Source organism: Delphinapterus leucas, chromosome 17, assembly GCF_059928025.1.
Source record: "Delphinapterus leucas isolate spDelLeu-1000000601 "Yukka" chromosome 17, BTC_Dleu_Yukka2, whole genome shotgun sequence".
NCBI classification, from domain to species: Eukaryota; Metazoa; Chordata; class Mammalia; order Artiodactyla; family Monodontidae; genus Delphinapterus; species Delphinapterus leucas.
Window position 1 is genome coordinate 33,993,581 of NC_143145.1, and position 26,166 is coordinate 34,019,746.

The 26,166-nt window shown below is 32.1% G+C and overlaps 1 protein-coding gene across 1 annotated transcript in view; it reads right to left on the reverse strand.

Moving 5' to 3' along the window:
• Positions 1-26,166, reverse strand: part of RIMS2 (regulating synaptic membrane exocytosis 2) — a 359,754-nt gene that overhangs the window by 240,204 nt on the left and 93,384 nt on the right. Inside the window, exons 7-11 of the mRNA XM_022584628.3 lie at positions 24,930-24,976; positions 21,535-21,647; positions 11,647-11,777; positions 6,847-7,018; positions 4,629-4,782 (exon numbers count right to left, since the gene is read on the reverse strand). Coding sequence (XP_022440336.1) covers positions 4,629-4,782; positions 6,847-7,018; positions 11,647-11,777; positions 21,535-21,647; positions 24,930-24,976 — 617 coding nt within the window. The remainder of the gene's footprint in view (positions 1-4,628; positions 4,783-6,846; positions 7,019-11,646; positions 11,778-21,534; positions 21,648-24,929; positions 24,977-26,166) is intronic.

Genomic DNA, 26,166 nt, shown 5'->3' on the forward strand with positions numbered 1-26,166 from the left:
CTTTATATCCTTACGTGTTAAAAGGATAGCACTGTATTTCAAAGACTTAGTAAAATTATAATAATTACGTGTTTATATGTTTACATGTCAACGTGAAAAAACATTGCATTCCAAAGACTAATTGAGAGAAAATAAAGTTAATTAATAGGTTGTTCCTACTGTTTATATGTTGAAATGGTAACATAGAAAATGTCAACGATCTGATAACAGAAAAGAATGGAAAAAATAATTAGTATTTTGTGTATAGTGTTTCCTTGTTGAAGTGAAAACAGATTGCATTTTCCTTGTTGAAATGAAAACAGATTGCAGTTTAAAGACTTAGTAAGAAAGAAGAATGTAAAAGTAATTAATGTTGTTTACATTGTTTCCTTGTTGAAATGATAACACACACATTTTAAAGACTCAGTAAAAAATTTTTTACAATTATTTTTTCTTATTGCTTACATGTTGAAGTGATAAACTGCATTTCAAAAACAGAGAAAATAATGTAAAAATTAATAATTATTAAAAATAGTTAATAAAAAAGATATCAAGGAATAAACATATTTGTAAAGGAAGATTTTTGCCTTAAGACACTATACACTATACCCTTAGAAAACCATAATTCAAAAAGAGTCATGTACCAAAATGTTCACTGCAGCTCTATTTACAATAGCCAGGAGAGGGAAACAACCTAAGTGTCCATCATCGGATGAATGGATAAAGAAGATGTGGCACATATATACAATGGAATATTACTCAGCCATAAAAAGAAACGAAATTGAGCTATTTGTAATGAGGTGGATAGACCTAGAGTCTGTCATACAGAGTGAAGTAAGTCAGAAAGAGAAAAACAAATACTGTATGCTAACACATATATATGGAATCTAAGAAAAAAAAAAGTCATTAAGAACCTAGGGGTAAGATGGGAATAAAGACACAGACCTACTAGAGAATGGACTTGAGGATATGGGGAGGGGGAAGGGTAAGCTGTGACAAAGTGAGAGAGAGGCATGGACATATATACACTACCAAATGTAAGGTAGATAGCTAGTGGGAAACAGCTGCATAGCACCGGGAGATCAGCTCGGTGCTTTTGACCGCCTGGAGGGGTGGGATAGGGAGGATGGGAGGGAGGGAGACGCAAGAGGGAAGAGATATGGGAACATATGTATATGTATAATTGATTCATTTTGTTATAAAGCAGAAACTAACACACCATTGTAAAGCAATTATACTCCAATAAAAAAAAAAGACACTATACAACTTTAACTGAATAACAGTAAAGAATACAACAATAAAAATGTAAATATCAAAATACACTTTTCAGAACAATCTTTTTAAGTTTCAGGAAAGTAATGAATAAAGTTTCTCATCAATGAATCAAAAATAAAATTATGTGAATATGTGAGATATTTTGCCAACCTCACTTCTCTATTGATACATTTTAATTAATTGAACTCATAGCTTTAGTCTTGCATACATTTTCAAAAATGCTTAATCAATCACTCTTTGAAATATGCACTGCTCTTCCCATCCTTTGGTAATGTCAAAACAACAATGTCTGTGAAGGGAGTGGGCAAGAGCAGCCTGAAGAAAAATTGTTGGAGGAAATATTAATTCCTCATCATCAAAATTTTGATTTCTCATAGCCTAATTTCTTTCAAACTTTTGAACAATGAGCATGTGATCATTACTAGATTTTTTAATACATACAACCTTCTTATTTTTCCACATGCAGGAATACTGGTATAAGAGGTCATCTATTTCAAATACTTTTACCAATATCTTTATTTGGGAAATCATTTAAAGTTTATAATCAAAGTTGTCTGGACTCCGTCTAGAAAAGATTTTTTTCAGAATATTTAAAGTAACTACAAAATATGAAACAATTATTTTTAGAATGGTCTTTATATATTTCCTTATATGTTAGTAAATAAGTTACTAATATCTGTTTGAGGAAGTATTGCTTTGAATCATTTGAATCTACAAATTTAAAATAGGAAATCGTCATGGGAAGAACAGAATCCCAACACCAACAACATTACCATTTATTTATTCTGAGTAACAGTAAATGTCCATGTACATTTAATAAGTTCATAGACTCAGAATGTTACTCATAAGCCTCAGAGATTGAATTACCAAAACATGATGTGAATGTAGGGAATAAATAAAGGGTTACTATACATTTTTGATGGTTAACTGTTCATACATATATGTTCCATATATGATCTTTGACAGTTTAAACATACTCATAAATAAATTTCATATAGACCTTTCCATGGAGAAAAACCGTAAAGGAGGTTCTTGTCATCAATAAACTTTACAATAATTCATGTACTTACTTATTAATACCCTAACTTGAACTTGTCATTGATGAGCAATATATATCAATACTTAGCCAATGGTACTGTCTTTAACTTTCTGACTATTCCTGAGTGTTATTTCCTAATCTTCTTTTATCATATCATTTTTATCTATCTTTATGCCTACATATTGCTAATAAATTATGACAACATTTTAGGTGTAAAGCACCAAATTCAGTCATATATTCAAATATTGAAAATTAATTTTATTAGAGGTTAGTTGATAGTGGCAAGACTCACAGAGTACAACATGGAGCTATTATATTACCCAGGGGTAAATTTAATATTATTAATGATTAAGTAACAGAAGAGCCATTGTGAGGATGGAAAATATTAAAATCTGCAAAACTGATTAAATTAAACTAATTGCACGAAAATCCATGATTTATACAACTAACTAGAAAGTACTCTATTTTGGTTGTTGCTCATGTACAGTATTCTTAGCTAGGGCAGAAAAAAATAATGAAAATTATTGGTAGATTTAAGAGTTTCAGATAATGAGAGTCATCAAACCTACTCCGTATTGCAATAACAACTGGAGTAAGTAGAGAAGAGGCCAATCCTATAAGAAAGGGCAATAGTAGCTAGCAATAATAGCCTATAAACCTAAACTATAAGAATTAGCAGAAAATGAATTATACTAGTAAACTTCATGTAGTAACCCATCATCCCACATTGTGATTTAGAGACAATGTACTGAATAGATTACAGTGGCCAGAAAGAGCAGACACTCTGAATTTAGTCCACATAAATTTCATGGTAATGTAGATACAACAAAGGATGTTGTAATGGCAACTGCAAATAAGGGTGGGTAGGTGTTTACTCTGTGAGGAAGCTGAAAAAAGTGAGCGCTGTAAAATTAATGTTAAATTAATGCCCTCCAAGGGTAAGAGACTGTATCTAATGGAAATAAAATTCCAGTCATTAGAGACATTATTTTCAAAAGAAGTGAAGATAATTCTCTACGCTTTCCTATGACTAACTATCCCATAAGACCAATGCTTTGCTCTAATTCTCTATTCAACAAACAGCCTTCTGATATGTAATTTAGCCCTCTATTCAGCAGAAAGGGTGTGATCCATTTAGACAAGAGTTATTTGTTATATGGCCAAGTATCCTTTCCATTATTGATGCCATGATGACATGGCATTCATGCTTATAAATTTACACTTCTGAAATTTGGTTAATCTCAATCAGTTCTCCATTACTTGACAAAAATGTTGCTAAACCTGAAACATGATGGCTCCATGAAGATAAAATTATCCCATGAATACTATCCAAAGCAAAAAGCACCCCCTTCACCTTTCAATAAGATTCATCAGAAAAAAACAAATAAATTTGAGCTGTAGGAGCATCAAACCAACAATGCCACTTTTCAATGTGGAAAACATTTCTGAGTTTCCTCTAAGATTCTCTGGATTGATCTGTTTTATAGTTTGGACTGTGCATAATTCAGAGTAAAATGCAAACACTGATAATAATAACAACAACAACAATAATAACATCAGTTTACATTCCAGAGATTAACTCTTAGAACCACTCTGTGATGTACGTACTATTATTTCCATTTCCTAAATGAGGAAAGTGAAACAGAGAGAGATGACCTACCTCAAGTCATACAACTCTTTTTTTTTTTTTTTTTTTTTTTCGCGGTACGCGGGCCTCTCCCTGTTGTGGCCTCTCCCGTTGCGGAGCACAGGCTCCGGACGCGCAGGCTCAGCGGCCATGGCTCATGGGCCCAGCTGCTCCGCGGCATGTGGGATCCTCCCGGACCGGGGCACGAACCCGTGTCCCCTGAATCGGCAGGCGGACTCTCAACCACTGCGCCACCAGGGAAGCCCCCATACAACTCTTAAGTGAGAGGATTAATATTTACACTCAAGTTTGTCTGAGTAATGTTCATGGTCACGGTTTCAACCACTATGCTATACTTGTTATCCTACATATTCATAAAATACTTGGCTTAATGACAGTGGAAATCATAATTTCAGATATCTACAGGTACATCACCAAATTCTACTACGTTAGCTATCTCATTCCTATATTTTATATTCTAAGAGGTAAAATTAAAACATAACTATGCTTCATTGTGTGTCATACTGTGATGAGTGAGTACTACATGTATACAGTTGAGTGTATCAAACAATTTAAAAGCTTCAATAAAAGCTATGAAAATACTAACAGATGACTGTTAATACCCATAATGGTATCTTCAAATTCTATGTCATATATATCATTCAAGATAATTCAATAAAGTTACAATAAATTTTACTGAAAACTTACTTTGCAACCTCCGTGTTGGGCTCTCTCCATGTAGTTGTCGTCGTGGCATATATGGAGAAGGGTGGGGAAGTGGCAATGAAGAAACATCGTGGGTCTGAAGTTTGTACCAGTGTGGTTCATCATCTAATAAGGCTGTTTCTAATTCAATTAAAATCTACAAAGCCAAGAGACAAAGGACTGTCTTATGACAATAATATAGAAATTCTCTTAAATGGTTTCATTATAATAATGATAATTATAATAGTAATGCTATTAGGTCAAAAGCAAGGTTATGCTGCATAATTGCCCATATGTTTGACAATAACTAAATAAGAGATAAGTATATATAACTTCTTATTGAGTTAATGGCTTTGAATATCTAAGACATTTATTTTGTAGACCCTTGAACACCTATCTGCTACAGGCTGTTAAATATGCCATTACATAAATAGCACTTACTACTAAAAGTCTGTAATAATAACTGCTATATACATGCCATTTTACAGTGTAAAAAAATTTTCATTTACATTCATTAACTTAACCTTTACGAACTCTGAAATGGAGAGATTAAAAACAAATTAGAAGTGCTTACTGTGTGTTAAGAACCATGTCATATGTTATCTTAATTCTCAGGAAAAAACTACTAGGTTGGTCTTATTATTCAACTTTTACAAATAAGGATACCAAGGCTGAAAAAGGTTAAAAAACTTGTTTAAGCCCACATCATTGGTTAGTGAAAGAGCCGTAATATAAGTCAAAGGCTGTCTTACTTAAAATTCTGTTTAACATATCATGCTGCTAAGGATTCAAAACAGGAAAGGAAAGAAAAAAAAATGGATTTTCAATATGAACCATGTTATAATATGAATATCTAATAAATTTACAAAGGAAATCAGTCCATAGAAATAAATGATTCTTTTTATTTTCTTTTAAAGTCATGTGCAAATATGACAGTGTCTGGTTTAAGTATATGAGAACTGCTATATAATGATAAATCACTATTTAGCTATGGGAGGTAAAAATGTAAAACAACTAAGGTACTCTTCATTCTTCCTAAATTTTCCCTAGTCATTTTCAAAATTATAAGCACTGTGTTCCAAATGGTCACACACACACACACACACACACACACACACACACACATTTAATTTTCACTCTAACCCTGAATTGCATACTACTATCATTCTCACTTGATTGAAGAGGAAACTAAAGTACAAATATATTAAATAACTTGCTCAAGGACCAAGGCCAGGAAGTAGTAGTGTCAGGAGTGCAGAACCAGGTAGCTGGCGCTAATCTCTGCTCCTAGTCATTATGTTACCCTTCTTTCCAACTGGTTTACCACTCTTTGATTCCTTAGCTAACAACATTCAGTTTACTATTTCTATGGATTGTTGCTTTTCCCATGGTATTACATTTAATTTACTCAGGAAAACCAACCACACTGAAAAAACTGAAAGCAGTTCTCTTAGTACGTTAATAGCGGGAAAACTGCCTTTCATCCGCCCCTCTCCAATTCATTCTCCACATTACAGCTAGAAATATTTTTCTCAAGTACAAATGCAATCAAGCCACTCTCTTTAAAACCTGTCATTTGTTCCCATTATCTACAGGATAAAATCCAAACTCTTAATATGATATATGAAGGTGTCATGTTTAACCCTCAAGACTCATTTCTTACCACATTCTTTTCCCATTTCAATGCCGTTGTCCAAGACCCCCGCAACTCTGTTATTCCCTCTGCAGGAACTTTACTTCCCTTGACTATGCTAAATTCCAGTTTCTCTGTGTATCCTTCCATGGACCACTTCCCCTTCCCTGCACAGCAATTATGTATTCCTACTGCACTTCCCTGAAAGAGCATCTGCCATACTATGTTATAATTGTTCACTCACTTGTGTGTATACCAGTGGATTATAAATTCCTTGAAGAAAGTAATATACCTTATTGACCTTTGATACCTCAGTCCCTAGCACATTACAGATACAGTACAGGGCTGAAAAACTTATCTATAAATAAATGATTTAATTACTAGTTGTACAATTGGTTCAGTAAACTGAAATACATGTACTATAGAGGCATCAATAAGTTTTTTTCTTAAAACAGCAGCTAAATTCATTCTGTTAAATTATGTCTAGGTGTTTCAGTTATTCAAAATATAATATTTTACAGATAGTCATATAAACAAAAGTATTCAGGATGACATGAATAGTCTAAGCTTTAAAATAGTTCCAGATACCTCTCCTAAGAATTCACTTTCTTCCTCTCGAACTCGAGCTTGATCCCAAAGGGTAATCTCCAGCATTCGTTCCCGAAATTCTCTTCGGTGGACTGGAGAATAAATGAATGTTTGGTTCCATTTGGGTTCCAATGTTTTCTTTACTGTTTTAGTTCTTCTTTTGTTTTTATCACTATGAAAAAAATAAGAATATATGAGCTTATATAAACCTTCATTTTAACTTTTGCCCTAAAATTGATTAATTTAAAATTTCTCAGGAAAGAAGTTTTCCCACAAATTTATCATACCTTAAATATACTGTAATCTTTAAAATTACTATTAAAATTTATAAGGTATATAATTATATCACCTTATAAGTGTGACTTAATAATAGAAATATTTCAATAAATCTGAAAATTTTCCATGATAGATAATTAAAAACTTAACCTCTCTCAAATTCTAAATAAAACCAGACTGAAGAATCTTAACTCTAATTTTTTTTAACACATTGCCCTATTGGAAACCATTAAATTGGAAATTAACCTGTTAGTTACATATAGTAGTACTTTTAGTATTTGTACATATGCAAATGCAAATACTGTACTTAGTATTTGTAACCAATATACTATTCACTTAAACTAACGGAAGTCCCTTGTACAATAAGTTTGGTGAATTGCGATGTTCACAACTTTACATCCATATAGTTTAGCTAATAAGCAATTGTAATTACATCTTATCAAGTTACACACTTATGTATAATTAATACATACTTGCTCATTTGACATCTATCAAGTCTTTAAAGACATAGTAAAATTATTTCTGTGTGAGGCAGCCACTATAATCTGGGCTGGAAATGCAAGCTGGCCATCCTGATAGACAGAACTTCCAACTCAGAAGCTTTCATACATTTTTTTGACTTCATATTTCCATCAAATGAATGCTTTTGATTATGCATTCCATTGTATACACATATTTTTATAAATTATATGTATGTATTACTGTATTGTTGTACTAATATATTGTATTCATTGGTAAATATACAAAAATAGGAATTAAAGATAGGTGAAAATGAAAATTCAAGTATTTCTTTATGAACTCCAATGAATTGTTTCATACATCTCCTGGGTACATCCGTTCTTCTTGGAGATCACTACTCTAGCTTATTAGAGAGGATCAGTGTCTGAATAGGAATGAAGAAAATCATCTAGGACGGCAATGTTAAGCTATTAGAAGAGCCTATTTGAAGTGAGAAGTGCCACTGAACTCCAAGTGGAACCATATTAACTTCTACAAATTCTCTCAACACAGCACAGTTCTAAGAGTGTTGGGAAATAGGAAGCAGGGAGAACTAAGAAGGGACAGAGTGCCTCCAAATTAGGGAGGGTATGCAACTTCTCCCAGGTGAATACAGAGCTTAATGTTTAATACAGATTTGACTTAATCAAGAACATGTATGTTTCTAAAGCATATATATTTAATGTAGCAGAAAGCCATTTTAAAGCAATGTATCTTTATTAATTTCTAAGGCCTCCACAGGAAAATAACTTTGGAAACCCACGTAGGAAATTTTATCTCCATTCAAATTTATGAAAAAGAAGTGGTACTGCAAATAAAAATACCTAAATAAGAGAAATAATGACAAGGACTACGACTTATGACTCTTGTCACTTCCTCCTTCTAAGATTTTAACAAATATTTATAAAGCATCTACTTATATTCTATCCATTAAAGAATGAACTATGAAACCCTGTCAGAGATAAAATTCCTTCCACCAAGGTCAGGAAGAAAGCATTCAGGGGGAACCTTGCCATCTAATCCAAGAATGGTTTATACTGCAACGTGAAAGGAAACAGAAGAATAAGCTTTGACTTCCTCTTAAGGAGTGAAAAAAGTTCTCAAAAAATGACTATTTTAGGGGGGATTTCTAATCCTGGATAGGAGGGAGACTAGATTATCTCTGAAGTTCCTCACTAACCTACCTTATATGATTACAATTTAATAAGGCAATTTTGTGTGTATTGAAGCACCAATCCATGAAAATAACCATGGAAAGTTACCTTATCTTCAGCAAATTACAAAAAAAGTAAATGAGTTATTCTTTTCAAGAAGTATAACTAAAGCCTTCAAAATAAGATCATTCTGTATAAGTCAAATACTGAAAGGTTGCTAAAATTATTTAAAAACTAAGATCAGTAAGCATGCTATAGAGATATTTTTAAATAGCAGCCTAAGGATAATAAAATAGATAATTGATCTCTAACAACATCATTAAAATGTTGAGAAAGTATTTTTAAAAAAATCTAACTAAAGTTTTTTCTATTTATTTTCATGTTACCAGTACTTTTGTTTTCCATTTGATTTAACAGCATGCAAAGACTTGATATTTTTACTCAAAATGAAGGGAAAAATATATTTTGACTGGCAACAAATATAAAAAAAGATATAAAAAAGTGTTAGAGCATACCTAGCTATTTTTTAGGGTACCTAGCATATTATATAGAAAATAAATGTTTTGAATGGCTTAACTGACATACTGACATTCTAGACTAAATTCCTTCTATGTAGCCTCACTTGTCCCTCCAGGAATTCTTATCAATAAAAAGGCATCAACTGTTTTTTCTGTTTACTTAGGCAAGTACAGTTGGCCCTCAGTATCCACAGACGCAGAGCTATGTCATTTTATATAAGCAACTTGAGCATTGCAGATTTTGGTATCCATGGGCTTCTTGGGACCTGTAGTTTTTCTCACAAGAAATTGTCAAGAAAAAAGAAATAACTCATACCCAAAGCACAAATAGTCCTTTATTCATCTGTAAAAACTTGTATCAACAGAAAAAAAAAAAAAGTCGAGATGATAATGTAGTGATAATGTAGCTGTTTGAGTTGACCAGAGAATTCTTTTTTCCGTTAAGGATAAAACCCTGACACAACTCTATCAATAAAGTGAGCTACAAACTTGCCTAAATATTCTTCAAATTCCTGATAACTGTCAAGAAAACTCAGCTGAGAAATAACCTGAGAAAAAAATATCCAAACGTTTCTCACATTCTTTGCTATTGAGAAAAGATAAAAACCCTACATCTGGAATATAAAGGAGTCTTTGAAGGGACTTTCCCTTCCATTTGACCTCTATCTGCTTAGAAAGTGAGGGGAGGTATAAAAGATAAAACTAAACACAAGTAGTCTACCAAAAAACAAAAATTTGAGAGACTTTTATCATCTTGAAAAGCAAGCATTTTTCTTCAAAGGTCTGAATAAGTAGAAACTTAAGTTATGTGTGTGCATAAAAGCACAGCACTTTCTGCGAGTTTTTTTTGTTTTTTTTTTTTTTGCCGTATGCGGGCCTCTCACTGTTGTGGCCTCTCCCGTTGCGGAGCTCAGGCTCCGGACGCGCAGGCTCAACGGCCATGGCTCATGGTCCCAGCTGCTCCGCGGCATATGGGATCTTCCCGGACCGGGGCACGAACCCATGTCGCCTGCATCGGCAGGCGGACTCTCAACCACTGCGCCACCAGGGAAGCCCTCTGCGAGTTTTTATGATGGCATTCTAAAGATGCTTAGACTAATAAACTGTGCTCTGAGAAGCCAAGTGACTTGGCCTCCATCCAGGATGGTAGGTAATATGGCTGTGACATCTGTCATCCAACTGAAGTTTAAGCTGGAGCTGAGTTAAGTTATTGCATATCCTCTTCTTCCCTTGCAGCTCAAAGTGTATCCCTCTCCAAAAGACAAACTAAGTTGTTAGAGAACAACCTCCTTCGAGTCAACTTTGTAAGATAAAATTATATGGCACAGCTTCTAATAGCTTAAGAGGCTATGGCACCCTTGCATATTTTCTAATTCATTTTACAAATTTTATTTCAAAATATATATCAAATAAAGTGTAAGACCTTTGCTAATTGCCTACTTCCTTTCCTTTATTTTCTTTGTTGAAATTGTTCTTCAGATGATACTTTGGCACTCAACACTGATGACTTTTAACTTGAACTGAGTAATAGAGGGTCCAAACGTGTATAAATATGTTTAAGATCACATCTGTGCCCAGCTGCTTCCAACCTGAGAAAAATGAACAGCCCAGCCCTGAAAAACAGTGTTGTAGAAGAGCTGGGGAAAGGGAAATTGGTGCATTACTTCTTTCTTTTTTTATGATGCTTATTGAATAATCTCTTCTATTTTGTATGTGTCTGAAATTAAGAATGATTATATGATTTTTGATAAGCTATTTCTCCTATTCTGATTCCTCTATTTAAATCAGGATAGATCAATATCATGTATGTTGATTAGCATGGACACAAAGCAAAGGACACTTTAGATAGCTGATTCTAGGCCCAGTGGTAAAGATTCCTTGGTGATATGGGTGGTGAAATATAAAGCACATTCACTAATTTTACATAATATAGAGAAATAATATCTTAGTAAAAGGAGGTAAAAATTGTAGAGGAACATGATGAGTATCCTTTAGTACCATTTCCAGCTTTCTGCCTCTGTAGTTTATGTTAAAAATGTATTGACTTAAAGGAGCATAATTTTAATGAGTTTGATTTTAAAAAAATACATTATTTAAGAAGTAAACCACACAATCTAAAATAAATATTTAATAAAATAATCTATATTATAAACATTTGACATAGGTTTTAAAACAATCTCAAAGTATTTACTGTCACTATTTTGATTCTTAAGAATCATTATGCTTATAGTAAACTTCATAAGTATCTAACTGGCATGATATTTTAAAATAAATGATACAGAATCAAAACACCTCCTGCTATTAACATTTCTCATTTATTTTCAAGAACATTTATTTTTGTTTCATATCCCTACCTTCTGTCTGGAAGAAAGTAAATTTTAACATAAGGATTCCTTGGCCTCCCATCTTCCCTGGAAGGGAGATCCTTTGCTCCCAAAATTGTAACTATTAATTGGTGACCAACCTTGTCAAACCATAGTTTTATCTGAAAAGCAAAAATATTCATTTATCAGTTTAAACATTTACTAATATAACATAACGTTTACATTCCCAATCTTTGCCCCATTCTCTTACACTAATATTAGCACAGAATATAAACTTCACTTCGTAAATTGCAGTTAAGGTAAAAGGATATGCTATAATAACTTCAATGAACAGAGAAATTATTTCAGATATTTTAGTTTGATTGATAAATCACTTGAACTTTTTATAATCTAATTTGATAGCTTAATAACATGCACATAATAATTACACTACCATAACTAAGGACTTTATATAGGATTGCTTTGTGTCTACCTTTATGCAGGAATCACGGTAGTTCATTTTGGTTCCCCTACAATAGTGAGTTCAGAATAAGTGCTCAAAATGAATTGAATAGATAAGTTCCTTATATGGCATTCATAGGGAATTTTTAAGCAAATGTTTTATGTTATACCACAGCAAAGACCTTTCAAAAATTATAAGTAACTGGGAATTGCTAGAAGCTTTAGTAAATCTACTCCTTAAGTTTGTATTTAAAACTGTAATAAATTCGTCTTTTAAAATTTCTTACGCATAGTCTCTTTTTTTGTTTGTGAAGCAAATGTATTTATCCTCAGAATAATAAGCGTATATTTTATAATTCGAGATGAGAAAATTAGAATAATTTGCCTATGCCATAATTAAGGATTAGAACTTCACATTCAGCTGCTGAATTCATTTGACTTAATAATTGTCACCTCCCACACACATACCTCACACTCCCACACCTAACTAGTTGATTTTACCATATCAGGATCTATGATGACTATGGCTCTGATCCACATTCGGTTCAGAATTCAGCACATCTCTGACCACTATCTTGAAACTGAAATTGAATCAGAAATTTGGAATTTGGGAAAAAGTTCTATTTAGGTAATATGTATTTTTCATTTTATATGTGTATATATGTGTGTGTGTGTGTGTGTGTGTGTGTGTATGTGTGTGTGTGTATCCAATGGTTTGATTATTTTCTTTTAACTTGGATTTACAATGTTTGCGGTAGTTTAAAAAACTTAAATATACATCTCATGTCAGTCCCTTCCTCTCTTCTCCAAAGCAGACAGTCAGCTCTGGGCCAGGCTCTAGGATATATAAATAAATATAGACCATCTACATAAAAATCATACAAATAAATATATGTATATATGATTTATCAGTAGTTCAGTTCCAATTCTAACATGGCTTTGTTGAGTCCCTCACTTCGTATCTTAGAGAATGAGAGGCCGAGCAAGACTTTTAAGTCAGAAGACTAATGGCCCAGAAGAGTATATAAAATTATTTATACACTTTTCTTTTCGGTCAAATGGAATTAGTCCTCAAGCATTTAAATTTTTAAAATGATTATTACTTCTCTTTATGTTAAGTCCTTATGTTTAACGCAGGTATTACCCTGAGGCTGTGTAACAAAAAGTTTTTTGAATCGAGTTGATAAGTACAGACTCTATACAAGTGTTTCTTAAACTGTGGTTCACAAAACTCCTGCAACAGTATCATCTGGAAAGTTACAAATTCCTGTGGCCCACCTTTCACTTACTGAATCAGAATGGGGCCCAGGGAATTTGCATTTTAACAAGTGCTCCAGGTGATTCTCATTGCCATTAAAGCTTGAGAACCACTGCCTTAGACTAGGGGACCAAGAACCTGAAAAAAAAAGCCTCTGACATTTAAATGGGAAAAGAAGTTCAACACCTGAAACTAACACAACGTTGTAAATTATACTCCAATATAAAAGTTTTTTAAATTCCTATAAAAAAAGAAAAAAAAGTTCAAATATTTGCTTGCCTGACAATAGTAGAACAAAGATACAGATGAGGATAAATGGAAAAAAGAGACCATTATGGCAAAAGATATGAGGGGAGGAAAAAAAAGTAAGAAATACTAGAGTGTCTCATGTATGAGATCAAACAGGTGTTGTCAGAGAGCACCATGGTTCCTCTAAATTTGTGACCAAAACCACATTAACTTCTAATATTCTTTATTTTCTATATCAATAAAAAACCTTATGGCTTTATTTTCCATGATATTAAAAAACTTCTTAAAGGCTAAAAGATTGTTTTATAATAAACAGTACATTTAAAAAACAAAGAAAAAAGTATTACTAGACTAAGCTCATAGTTATTGGAGCAAATTATTGATTTCTGTGAGGTTTTTTTTTCAGGGATTGAGACTACCTTTGCTGTCATTTCCACGGGCAATATTTTTGCTTCTTTAAAATCATTACAGGTAAACATTTAAGATATATGTTTCAAATGCCTGATAAATAGTATTATTTTTAGATTTTCTTATGCCATGGAAAACCAAAAAGATCACTTATTAATAATATTCATTTCTCACACAAACAGATATTAGGCATATGGCTTTCATATTTTCATATTAATACTTTACAGTTTATTAAATTATACTTTACAAATATATAAACATTAAAATAATATAGATATGAAACAGGCACACTTTAATTTTACTGAGTTTTTTATCAAAATTATACCTTTTAATAAACTGTCAAACTGGGCATTTGATCAATAGCCTTAATTTTCATTTTATATTACAGGACTTGCATTGAAGTTTTTAATAGATATCTACTTTAAACTATCAAAAAAGAATTATTTTATTTGCTAGATTCTTTATCACATTCCTAAATATCTTCTCTGTGTTTTTTAAATGAATGATTAGAATATATCTGTTGATTCTTCAAAATAAAACAAGTGTGCTTCCACAATTCTAGATATAATATACTTCTTATTTTACCTCATTTTCATTAATAAAAATCTTGATATCATTTTAATTGCTTTAATACAATTTCCATGTAACCACTTTTAAATTTCCCAAGCAGAACATAAGTCTAAGTAAATATTTTACACTACACAGTGTTAATTAGAACAACTCCAATTTTTTAAATTTAAACTAAATTAGTATTAACAACAGCAACAACCAAAAATACCCATGCAGCAAAGCAAGGAAAGCATAATACTACTTTAAAAAAAAAAAAACTTTGTTGACATTACTTTACCATATAAGGGTTTCCTAATGAAAAGAGGCAAACAACTTGTACCCAAGTATTACAGTAAAATTAAATGGAATTACAATTACAAAATGTAAACAAAATAAACACAACATATTTTATTTGGATTGTGATTTTTGTTCTTTCAAAATAATATACTTTCAAAAAGTTGAACCTTATATATAATATGCAAAAAATTCATATTTTAGATAAGGTACAAATTTATTTGCCAATCTCCTCAAGGAGTTATTGCTTGGAAAATGCAAGAGAATGTAGATGTTAAGTGATATAATGAATGATTTAAAGAGACAGCAACCTTAGTGTAATAAAGGAAAATATCAACAGTATCAAATCAGCTATTTCTGTCAATATTACCAATGTAAGTGGAATCTACATTAAATGCCAACCAGAAACCTATGAGTTTCAGTATTCAGTCCATCATATAAAACCACTAACAAAGATTGTCTCTTTAAATTTTTATTGTATTTTAATCCCCATGCAGAATTTTACAAGCTGGCTCATAAAATGATTTGAAAGTCAATAATATGGTTTGGAGCAACACACCAAAAAAAGTTTTCCTACTACGCATTTTCCAAAAACATACAAATAAGGGTTAAAACACAACTTTAGTTTCTATCAGGCAGACAAGGCCTTTACCTGAACCCTAGGAACAAAAGGCGTTGTTCTTCTACTAAGGCTTTGGCTCTGGTAAGCAAAATTAAAGAAAAAAGCAATAAAACAAAACCAAAAGGGACAACACGCTGGAACTAAGAGACCAAAAGTAAAAAACACATACAACTATCCCTTAAGTACATTTTTCCATGACAATATATATCTAAATTAAGTAGTTCAATGTAATGAATAAATTAATTTTCCCAAAATTCTTAAATAGATAAAAACTATATAAAATCTTAGAAGTTTTAAATCAGATTTTTAAATGTAATCAACATAAAAGGAATTAAGACTGAATGTCAAATAACAGATTTGGGCTAATATTTTCTGAAAGAATGAGTGTAAACATAATACAAAGTCAAGATATTTCAAGTTTCACCCTTGAACACACAACATAGAAAAAAAACATAGTCCAAGATGAAGTCAGATGAAAATACATTATAGAATTATTAGTGAAAAGTCATCTGTAGAAGTAATGTTTCCAAAGGGACATACATGTAACTTTCCAAAGGCATAATATGACTAACAAAAGTCTAAAAAACATTAGCCAAGTTGGCTTTAGCATTTCTTAAAAGAATAAACACAGAAAGATAAAACGTGTGCTGGAACACACTGGAATAATTAGTTGATTTATACTTTAAGAATCTATAACAGGCTCTAGTATTTAAACATCATTTTCAGACATTTATTGTGCACCATCTGAGATAACACTGTTTAGAGCTAATCATACTTATTAATGACAATAATATCACATTTCTTTTTATTTATACAGTTCTTCATATTTTTTTAAGCCTTTACTGACAGTTACTGCAAGTTTATTGCCTCTAACAATGCTGGGAGGTAGTTGCTGTTATCTCCAATATGCAGATGAGGAAACAGAGACATTTTAAAAAGACTAGATAGACTTGCTCACACCCAACCAAAAAGTAAGATAGTGTAAAGGTAGAAAATAAAACCCTGGGACTTCTCTGGTGGTCCAGTGGTTAAGAATCTGCCTTCCAATGCAGGGGACGGGTTTGATCCTTGGTCCGGGAACTAAGATTCCACATGCCGCTGGGCAACTAAGCCCGTGCACCGCAGCTACTGAGCCTGCGCGCTCTAGAGCCCACGCGCCGCAACTAGAGAAGCCTGCACACTGCAACTAGAGAAGCCCATGCACTGCAACAGAGCCCGCACACTGCAACAAAGACCCAGCGCAGCCAAAATTTTTTAAAAAAGAAATAAAATAAAGCTCAGTTCTGACTAAATCATTTTATTTCAAATTCTTAGAATAAAATCAGATTTTTTTTTTCTTCTTCTAACTTATTTTGTTTTCACTTTGAAACAGTTTCCAAAGATACCACAATCATCAGAATGTTGTGCCTTTATTAAGGCATGTTAACAGCTAAAAGAGGAACAAAATCAGATGCAAGTCTCTTGTGTTTGGGAATGGATTTCAGGGCATTTAATCTTTGTTCTTTCACCAAGATTCCATCCCATTCCTCGCATTTCTCATGGATGTCTCTCCTGTTTAATTAACAGCTGTAAATAGTTAAAAGGCTTCAGACTTTTCCACTGCTACATGGAAACAGATGATAGGTACTAGGAGGACTGTTGTGGAATTCAACGATCATCAGACAGACCCTGAAGATAGTTTAAGACATAAATCTAAAACCCAAAAGAAAGCAAACCTTAAAAGCAGACTATCATTCAATCATGAGTCATCTTTCTCTTCAAAAACCAAGAAGGTCTCAAGTCTCAGATGTCTTCCTTTTTGTGTGGAGACATTTCCAAAGGAAGAAAGGAATGTTTAGATATGGAGTGTTACTGATATCTGTCTGTATAACCCTAGATGGATAATTCTCTAGCCAATGGGTAAGGGATATATGAAATTCATAGAGATTAACTAGGCATGCTGAAGAAAAGGACAAACAAGTCACTCAATTTAGAAAAAGATCTTATTTTTCTTGCCTTCTCACCTGTCCTACCTGTTTTAGACCAAAAATATCAAGGTAATGAAAGGTTTTTGCAAGTAAATATTACTTTATAACTAAAAGATTTACTTTGAAAGAAATAGTACTTTGAAATAAAGTAATCCTTTAAGGTAAACTTTTTTGCATCTTCTAAAATGACCTCAAATGAGCAACTCACAGATTTTTTGAAATCAATTGTCTAAAATCTATGCCAGTTTAAACCTAATCTTCACCCGTAAGCTTATACATTAAACTTTGCTACATAAACATAATTTGCTTTGTCAGCTTATTTTAAATTGAGGTGACATTAAAATAACACGCAATTAACCATTTTAAAGTGTACAATTCGGTGGCATTTAGTGCATCCACAATGCTGTGTCACCACCACCTCCCTCTAGTTTCAAAACTTTTTTATCACACCAGAAGAATATCCTGTACCTATTAAGTAATCAGTCACTCCCCATTTCCCCATTGCCCCAATTTCTGGCAACTAATAAGCTGCTTTCTATCTCTTCAGATTCTAGATATTTCATAAAGAAATGAAGTATTATGTATCTAACTGCAATTTGTAATTAATATTAATTCATTTATTTTAAGCATGAAATATCTGATAATATTTATAACAATTCATCCTCACACAAATGAAGAATTTGAATTTGTACACCACATTTTGTATTTTTCATGTCCTTCCTACTTTATACAGCACTACTAACTTCAGGGCATTCCTTTTATGCAATGCTTCTAAAATAACAAGGTTGTAACAATGACATATAAAAGATAAAAGCTCAAAGAAAAACCTTTCATTTACAGAAAGTTTTAAAAAGACTATCGAGTTTCTAAGTAGATATAAAGGACACATGCCTATTCTTCAGTGACTTATTCCCTTAAAATGGGAATATAAAATGGATATGTAAAATATTTACAAGCTCATCACTAAAAGTGGAGTCAGAAAAATATTAAAACAAAGTAACTTAGGGAAACATTGCAACCATAAGTCAGCCACAGAACCTGAAGTAAAATAAAATATGTTTGTCAACAAGAATTAATGTGTTCCTATAGAAAGAAAGAATTCTGAGCCATTCCTCACTTTGAAAAGAGTTAAAGACTATATCTTATTTTAGCACTCTATCAAAATATTAGTCAAAGGCTGTAAATTAATTTTAAAATATTGAGAGAATTACAAAAGTAATCCTCCAAACAAGAAAACTGCTAAATTATGTTAGAACACAAATTTTAAAAAGAATCAAAATAAGGGAGTGCTGACACTGAAAGGCTAATATACAGTCCAGGTGTCATAAACGTGAGCTCATACTAATTTTCTCATCAAATACATTAATGGCACTTTCATAGTTATGCCCTAGAATAACAAGTAGCAGCACAATTCAAGCATGAAAAAGAAATAAATGGAATAATTTTTTTAAAGTCATCAACAGCCTTGTGCATGAAAATTTAAATAACAATTTGCATTATATGTATATTATATATTTGAGAAAATATCAGTCCATGAACTGACATAAATATATTAGGAAGGTCAGCTCACATAATATACAAAGTATCTTTGTTGTCAGGCATTACTAACGTCATGATTTTGTAAGTGAGCTAAGGGCCCAGGTAAAATCTCACCAAAAGCAAAAATACCCAAAGGTAGAATAGAAGGATATAGGAATCATAATGTTGCCTTGTGACTTCCTAGAAGTTTCCTCGAAGGATGATATTTGTGGACAAATATTTTCTCAACCTCTACATCATTAGAACAAACCAAAATTGTCTCCAGTTGGCAGAAATGGGGTTCAATATAAAGGAAAATACTATATCCAAAAGGGTATCTTGCTTATGTCTTGCTGCATGCAAAGAATGAACATAAAATTAAGTTTCATGATGGTAAAATCCATGGCTACCTGTTCACTGTTGTATTCTCAGCTACTAGGATTATGGGGATAGATCTTAAAATACATTACTTGAATTGATAATTGTAGCTTAATTTGGTAAAAATATTTTGGAGAAAAATTTTGGTAAAAGATTTCAATAATCTTAAAACTTTTTTTTCTTTCATATTGTTACATCTGGAAAAGTTATTCTGACAAAGGAATTTTGACCTAACAAAATATGCAAGATTTATATTCAAGGATTTCCATGGCATCATTATTTAAAATACTATAAATTAGAAACAAGCAAGATATCCTATAATAGCAAATTAAGTTAAAATGGAGTATTAAATAGCTATTAAAATCATTTTAGGAGGAATTTTTAAAGAAAAATGTTTAAAGGAAAAGTACACAATATATTACTACTGAAAAAGCAAGTTTCAAAATAGTATACACAGATTTATTACAGTTTTGTTTAAAACTTTATATGTATGTGAATGATTATGTTTTAGTGGCAAGATTACAGGTGATTTTTATTTTTTATTTATTTATCTGTGCTTTCTAGATTTACCAAAACAAATATGTATTATATTTATAAACATTATCTTGCTGGAACATACTCCTTCTGAGTCATAAAAATTGATAAAATGGTACTCATTTTAAATTACAGCTATATGGATTTTAAACCAACATCACTTATAAATACAAATACCACATACTTTTAAGTTTATATTTCCCCCCAATATTTAACAGTCTTACCTTTCTACCATATTCACTTTGAACCATGAGGAAAAGTAGTTGAATCTGAAATCTGTCTAAATGCCTGCACTATCCTCCTCAATCTCCCCTCCTAGTCCAAGTTCTAATACAGCCTTGTGATTTCAAAAGAAGCAACAAAGTGGTACTTACTTATTATGGAAGTCTAACTTCTGCTCCCTCATCCACCAACTGAAGCCAACTACATACACACACACACACACACACACACACACACACACACATTTATTTATATACTGGCATCATCAGCCACTCAGAGCATTATTTATAGGTGGAATATTTAAAGGGAGCCACAATTAAAAATAAAAAAGCTAACATTTATTAGCACTTTCTAAAATGGTGGAAGAAAATACACATATATTCGTAACCATAAATGACAACATCTGCGCTGTCAATATATGTAAGAGAATAAATAAAAAGATGCTACTTATTGTGGAAAATGGAAAAAACACCACTGTCCTCAAATGAAAAAGTTCACTCTGTTTATGAAAGAGAAAGGAAAAGAAAATAATAAAGAGAAGAAATTCATTTTAGTAAGACATTTACAATCTACTAATAGTATCTCATCTTCTTTCTTACATAGCTCTTCTGTTATTACCACTTTTGTGATCAAAGTAGTCCCAGAACAGATGTGTCTAATGACTTTTACTATGTTAATTCAGCTTATACTTCCTGTATCTCCATTTAATTAATGAAAATTCTTCAGAAAAATCAAACACTTCTCCTTCCTCCAGAATAAAAGGAGAAATTTTGTACCTGATTTAACAAAAAGCTAGAAATTACTCTTAAAATATAAGCCCAAGAATAGTTTAGTTTTTAACTATAACATTAACAATTATCCAAAATTCAATGTCTGAATTTTGAGAATCTAAGTAGTTTTTAATACTTATAAAATTTTAAGTTTAGTAACTCAACAGAATTAGTGTCAATATTAACCTGTTTGTTTCTAAAATATAGCTGGGTAAATTTTAATATTTTAAATTTTAGAAATTAATAAAATGTGAGAGCCTGAATTTGCAAAGCTCTTCTAATATGGGTATATGATGGTTAACTGAATTTTAAACTTTTATTATAAAATGTTCAAATTAGGGATCACTTAATATGAAATCTACCTGATATACTCAGTAATCTATTATATATTTCCCTATTTACTTAGTTGAGCAAAAATCATGACTTTGAATTTTGGAATAATATTACTAAGGTGAAAAAAGTTTTAGATAGCATCACAAATTCTAATTCTCATTAAATTCCAGAAAATCTAACTCTAATAAAGAAAGCACTCTGCTAGATAATTATAATTAAATTTAAATTAATTAAAATTACTAAGAATGAGAAAGTTGATGGTTAAAAGCACAATTATATTCTAAACAGAACTTGGTTTACAAAAAAAAATACCATCATATAGTTAAAACACTACTTGATATTCCAAAAAGAGAAATTAATCTAGTGATTACATACTGAAAGTTGTCCAGATAAGAACTGTGGAACATCCCTCAACATGCCAGGACTCATGGGAGACGTAACGGAAATAGAAGGACGATCCATTTTTTGAGATTCAAATGAGCTAGAACCTGAAATGGTAATTATACATAAAGAATAATTACAATGACTCTTCATTAGTATTTAATAATCTTTACCATGTATCTTTTATTTTTAATGCACACAAAATGCCATTATATACATCATTTTCTTAGCCACAATGTTCCAGATATACTTAGAGAGGGTTTTTAAAGCATAAGTGCAGCTTAGGGATTCTCTCAAGACCAAGGGTAAACCATTTTCTGTGCCAATTATAGTAGAGACAGACCTCAGAACTTAGTTACTTCGTCTGTTGTGTGTACTAAACTCATATCTTACAATAACACACCAGGAAAAATTTAAAATAGAAACTTAGGGAGGAAAAACCAAAACCTAAATCAATAAAGCAACTCAAAGATGGTCTAAACTTGTAATGTTAAAACCATAAATACTAGAATGCTAACTGTGAAAAGTTTTCAGGAAGTGATTTTTAACCATATCTGGAAGAATATAATAAATTAGATGGGCAAAAAGGAAGTGAGGGGCTATGAAAAAAAGATACAGAAGAGCAGAAAAAGCAGAACTTCAATACCCAGAAGTTATATGTACGAATTTATTTGTATGGAGGGGAAGGAACAAACTGGAAAGTGAATAAAAATGGGGCGAATGAGATACTGACAGAATTAAATGCCTGGAATTCTGGGCTACAAATTTTGGCACTAATAAAATATCCATGCTAAACTTTTATGAGTAAGGTAATAAAAACTGCATTTGAGGAAGATGTCTTTACCATCTTTTTAAAGTGTAGACTGAATTGAGTGAGATGGAAAACAGTTAAGAACAAGTGGAATTCAATAAAATAATAACAGGAATGACTAGAAAACGGAATGGAAAGAAAGAATTGAGGCAATATTACAAAATTAGAAAATAAGGACTTAGAAACTAATTAGATATGAGAGATAAATGAAAAAGGGGGGAAAACATGAAGATTTCAAGTCCTGTAACCAGATATGGAGACAAGAAAGTCCCCTATGTTTCTGTCTTGTCCTCTGCACAGGACAGTGCTGATATTCCCTGGGCTGTAGAACACTGGAGAAGTCCTGTGTGTTAGGGAATGGCTGGAGAAGTTAATTTGGAACCTGTCACAGTGACCCTGTGACACCTCAGAGACGTCCGAGGGGAAATGCAAAGCAGGTAACAGGATATGTGGATGGGACCAAATTTTGAGTAGATAATTAGTGTTAGAAATTAAACTGTAAAGTGTCTCCCTAATTGGAGGCCCAAATGGATAAAATTCACTTCTAGAGAGAGTATAGTGTAAAATGAAAGGGGAAACTGCAAGCCTTGGGATCAGAAGTAATGGTGAAACCTTAAATAGTATTTACTGGAAAGAATGCTGCCTTTATACTAAGAAATAAGCCAAGTTTTCTATATGCTAAGCTTCAAGTAACAGGAAGACACTTAGAACATATTCTTTAAACATCCAGAGATGAAGGGACAATGATAGATAATTTTGATAATGTAAACTTAGGAGTCATATGGCAATTAAAACCATATGAAGAGAAAAATTTACTGAAGAACTAAAAACAGAAGGTTAAGAATTGGGCCTTGGAGAAAGCTATTCTTCAACTTTTAAAGCATAAATAATTGAATCTAATTTGAGAAAGGACCCCTGTCCTTACAGGAACAATTTTGGAAATGTAGCCTAGAGGCTTTTCAAATAGCTATAGTAAGATAAAGGATTCCACACTGCTCACACAATATCTGAGTGATATAACGTAAGTGAATGAAAATTTTACCTACTTCATAGATTGCTGTGAAAACTAAGTGGGATAGTGTAGGTACAACATCTAGCACAGTTCCAGGCACTTATGATGATGATATTATTATACATAATAATTATTATCATTATGTTAGTACTTATAGTTTTATGTGATCACGATATTATTTTGGATAAAATGATTTAGCAACTAGCCAAAAGTACTAAATCAAATAGGTCATACAATCATATTTTAAAGTTTAGAGCTATGCCATTCTAAAAGGATTTCACCTCTCTGGTAAAGATTTTTTTTAAATGTATACTCATAATTGTAATACAATGTAAAAAAAAAATAACATCTATTTTAACAGTACATTCTCAATTGTTGTGTGTATAGACAATCCAACCACTTCTCACCACCTTCACTGCACCCACCATGGTCTAAATTACCATAATCTCACCAAATACTGAAATAGTCTTCTCACTGGTCTCTCTGCTTTCGCTCCATTTAATCTATTTTCAACATAGTAGCCTGATTTTAAAACGTAAGTTTCTCCTCAAAAACATCCTATGTAGCTCTTGATTTCCCTTAGAGTAAAAGTCAAAGTCTTTACAGTGCCTTATAAAACCTATGCAGTTTGGCTTCCCATTACTTCCCTGTCCTCCTTCCTGCCATTCTTCCCCTTGCTCACTCTTGCAGCCACAATAGCCTTTTTGCTTTTTCTTAAATGCAACATAGGCTTTCCTGCCTTAGAGACATTGAACCTCTGGTCCCTGTCCCTGGAGAGCTTTTCCCTCAGACTGCCACTCTTTCAAATCTTGCTCCAATCCTTCCTTCTCAATGTCTATCCTGATCAATGTATTTCAAACTGCAACCCTCCTCCTTCTTCTTTCACAACATGCCTTACTCTCAATCAACCAACAAACTTAATTCATTGGAAAAAATTCATTTGCTTAGTATCCGAAATAGTACTCAAACACAAGTAATAAAAAGTGTCTAAATACTTAATGTTATTTTAACTTTTATGTCTATTGCTCCATTACCACTCTGTTAAATCAGAACTATTACCCCATTTTCTCAAAATATAAATTAGAATATATGCAATTATTCACTAGATTGTCCCAAGCATTCCCTTCATTTTCTGAGGATTAGTTTACAAAGTAGTAAATTTTAAAATTAGGTGAAATTTGGGGAGGGAGTGAAATTTTGGGGAGTGATGATATGTTCATTATTTTTTATTATGATAATGGATTCACATGTATATCAAAGCTTAGCTAACTGTGTACTTTAAATACATTCAGTTTATAGTAGTATATCTTAATAAGGCTATCTAAAAATACACAGTAGTTAAGACAGTGTGGTTTAAAAAAAAAATCTTAAAATATTATAGACTTTTATACTTTTTTCCACAATAACATGAAATAATACTAAATTTTCCATCTTTATATGACTGCATACTTGATAACAACACTATTATATTTCTTACTTTGTATTACTAGATTAAAGACTTCATTTGACCCCTGATAATGAACGACTTTATTAATAACATTTTCTTCTAAAATAAATGAAACTTACTGGACTCCAGTTGTGCGTGTGTGCTATCAGGTATTCTAGGTATATCTCTGAAATGACAGAAAAAGAAAAAAACAAGAAATTGTTTCAACAAATAGTAGCAACTGCTATTTTGATCATTATCAAACTATATTATAACAGGACAATGTAAAATGGACAAAATTGTGTATTATAGCAGCACTATATAAATAAGGAAAAAATAAGTCATAGTACTTTTTGCTAATAAAAGTGTTCTGGGCTAACCTACTACTTAAAAGGAATTAAAACTCATAAGCATTTAGAGCAGATTTGTAAAAATATATACTTTATTTCCTATGTGCTTCACTACACAATTATCCATTCTAAAAAATTTCTATATTCAACAGGGTAAGTTTTATAGATATATTTTAATTATATTCTACTCTTTTACCTGCTGTTGTTCAAATAAGAACATTGAAATTCAAATAAAATATCACCAAAACAAAAGTTAAAATAGATTGTCAATGAAATTTTTTAAACATAATAATTCTACTGAGAAAAATGCAAACATGTTTCTTATTGGACTTAACATAATTGCCTTGTAACTGTATTTACACCAAAAGTATGTATATTTTTGTTTGAGATTTGCCAGGAGGGGTATATATTAATGGTTAAGCTCATTCAGAAAACTGCATCAAAAATATTTAAGACATTAAACAAAAATATGATTAGAGCATCCTTTAACACTAAGAAATATATTTGATTAATACCCTAAGCTGATACGGTACAGTTTTACCACATTACAAAACTATGAAAAGACAAAATAAAAAATAGATATAATTTCATGTGACAGATTCATTACTTTTGAAAGGAACATAGTACAAAGGATTATATTTATCTGCAACTTAAAAAGTCAAAGAGTAATTGACATTTGCTTTTTTCTTTTTTTTTTTTTTTTTTTTGCGGTACGCGGGCCTCTCACTGTTGTGGCCTCTCCCGTTGCGGAGCACAGGCTCCAGACGCGCAGGCTCAGCGGCCATGGGGCCCAGCCGCTCCGAGGCATGTGGGATCTTCCCGGACTGGGGCATGAACCCATGTCCCCTGCATCGGCAGGCAGACTCTCAACCACTGCGCCACCAGGGAAGCCCGACATTTGCTTATTTTTTATGTTACCTTAAAGATGTCGTTTTTCCTTAAACAGTTGCCACCGTCTAGGAGTAGAATGCCCTTAAGCCCTCTCTTTTTTATATGAAATCTCCATTTTGGAAAAAATATATAAAAT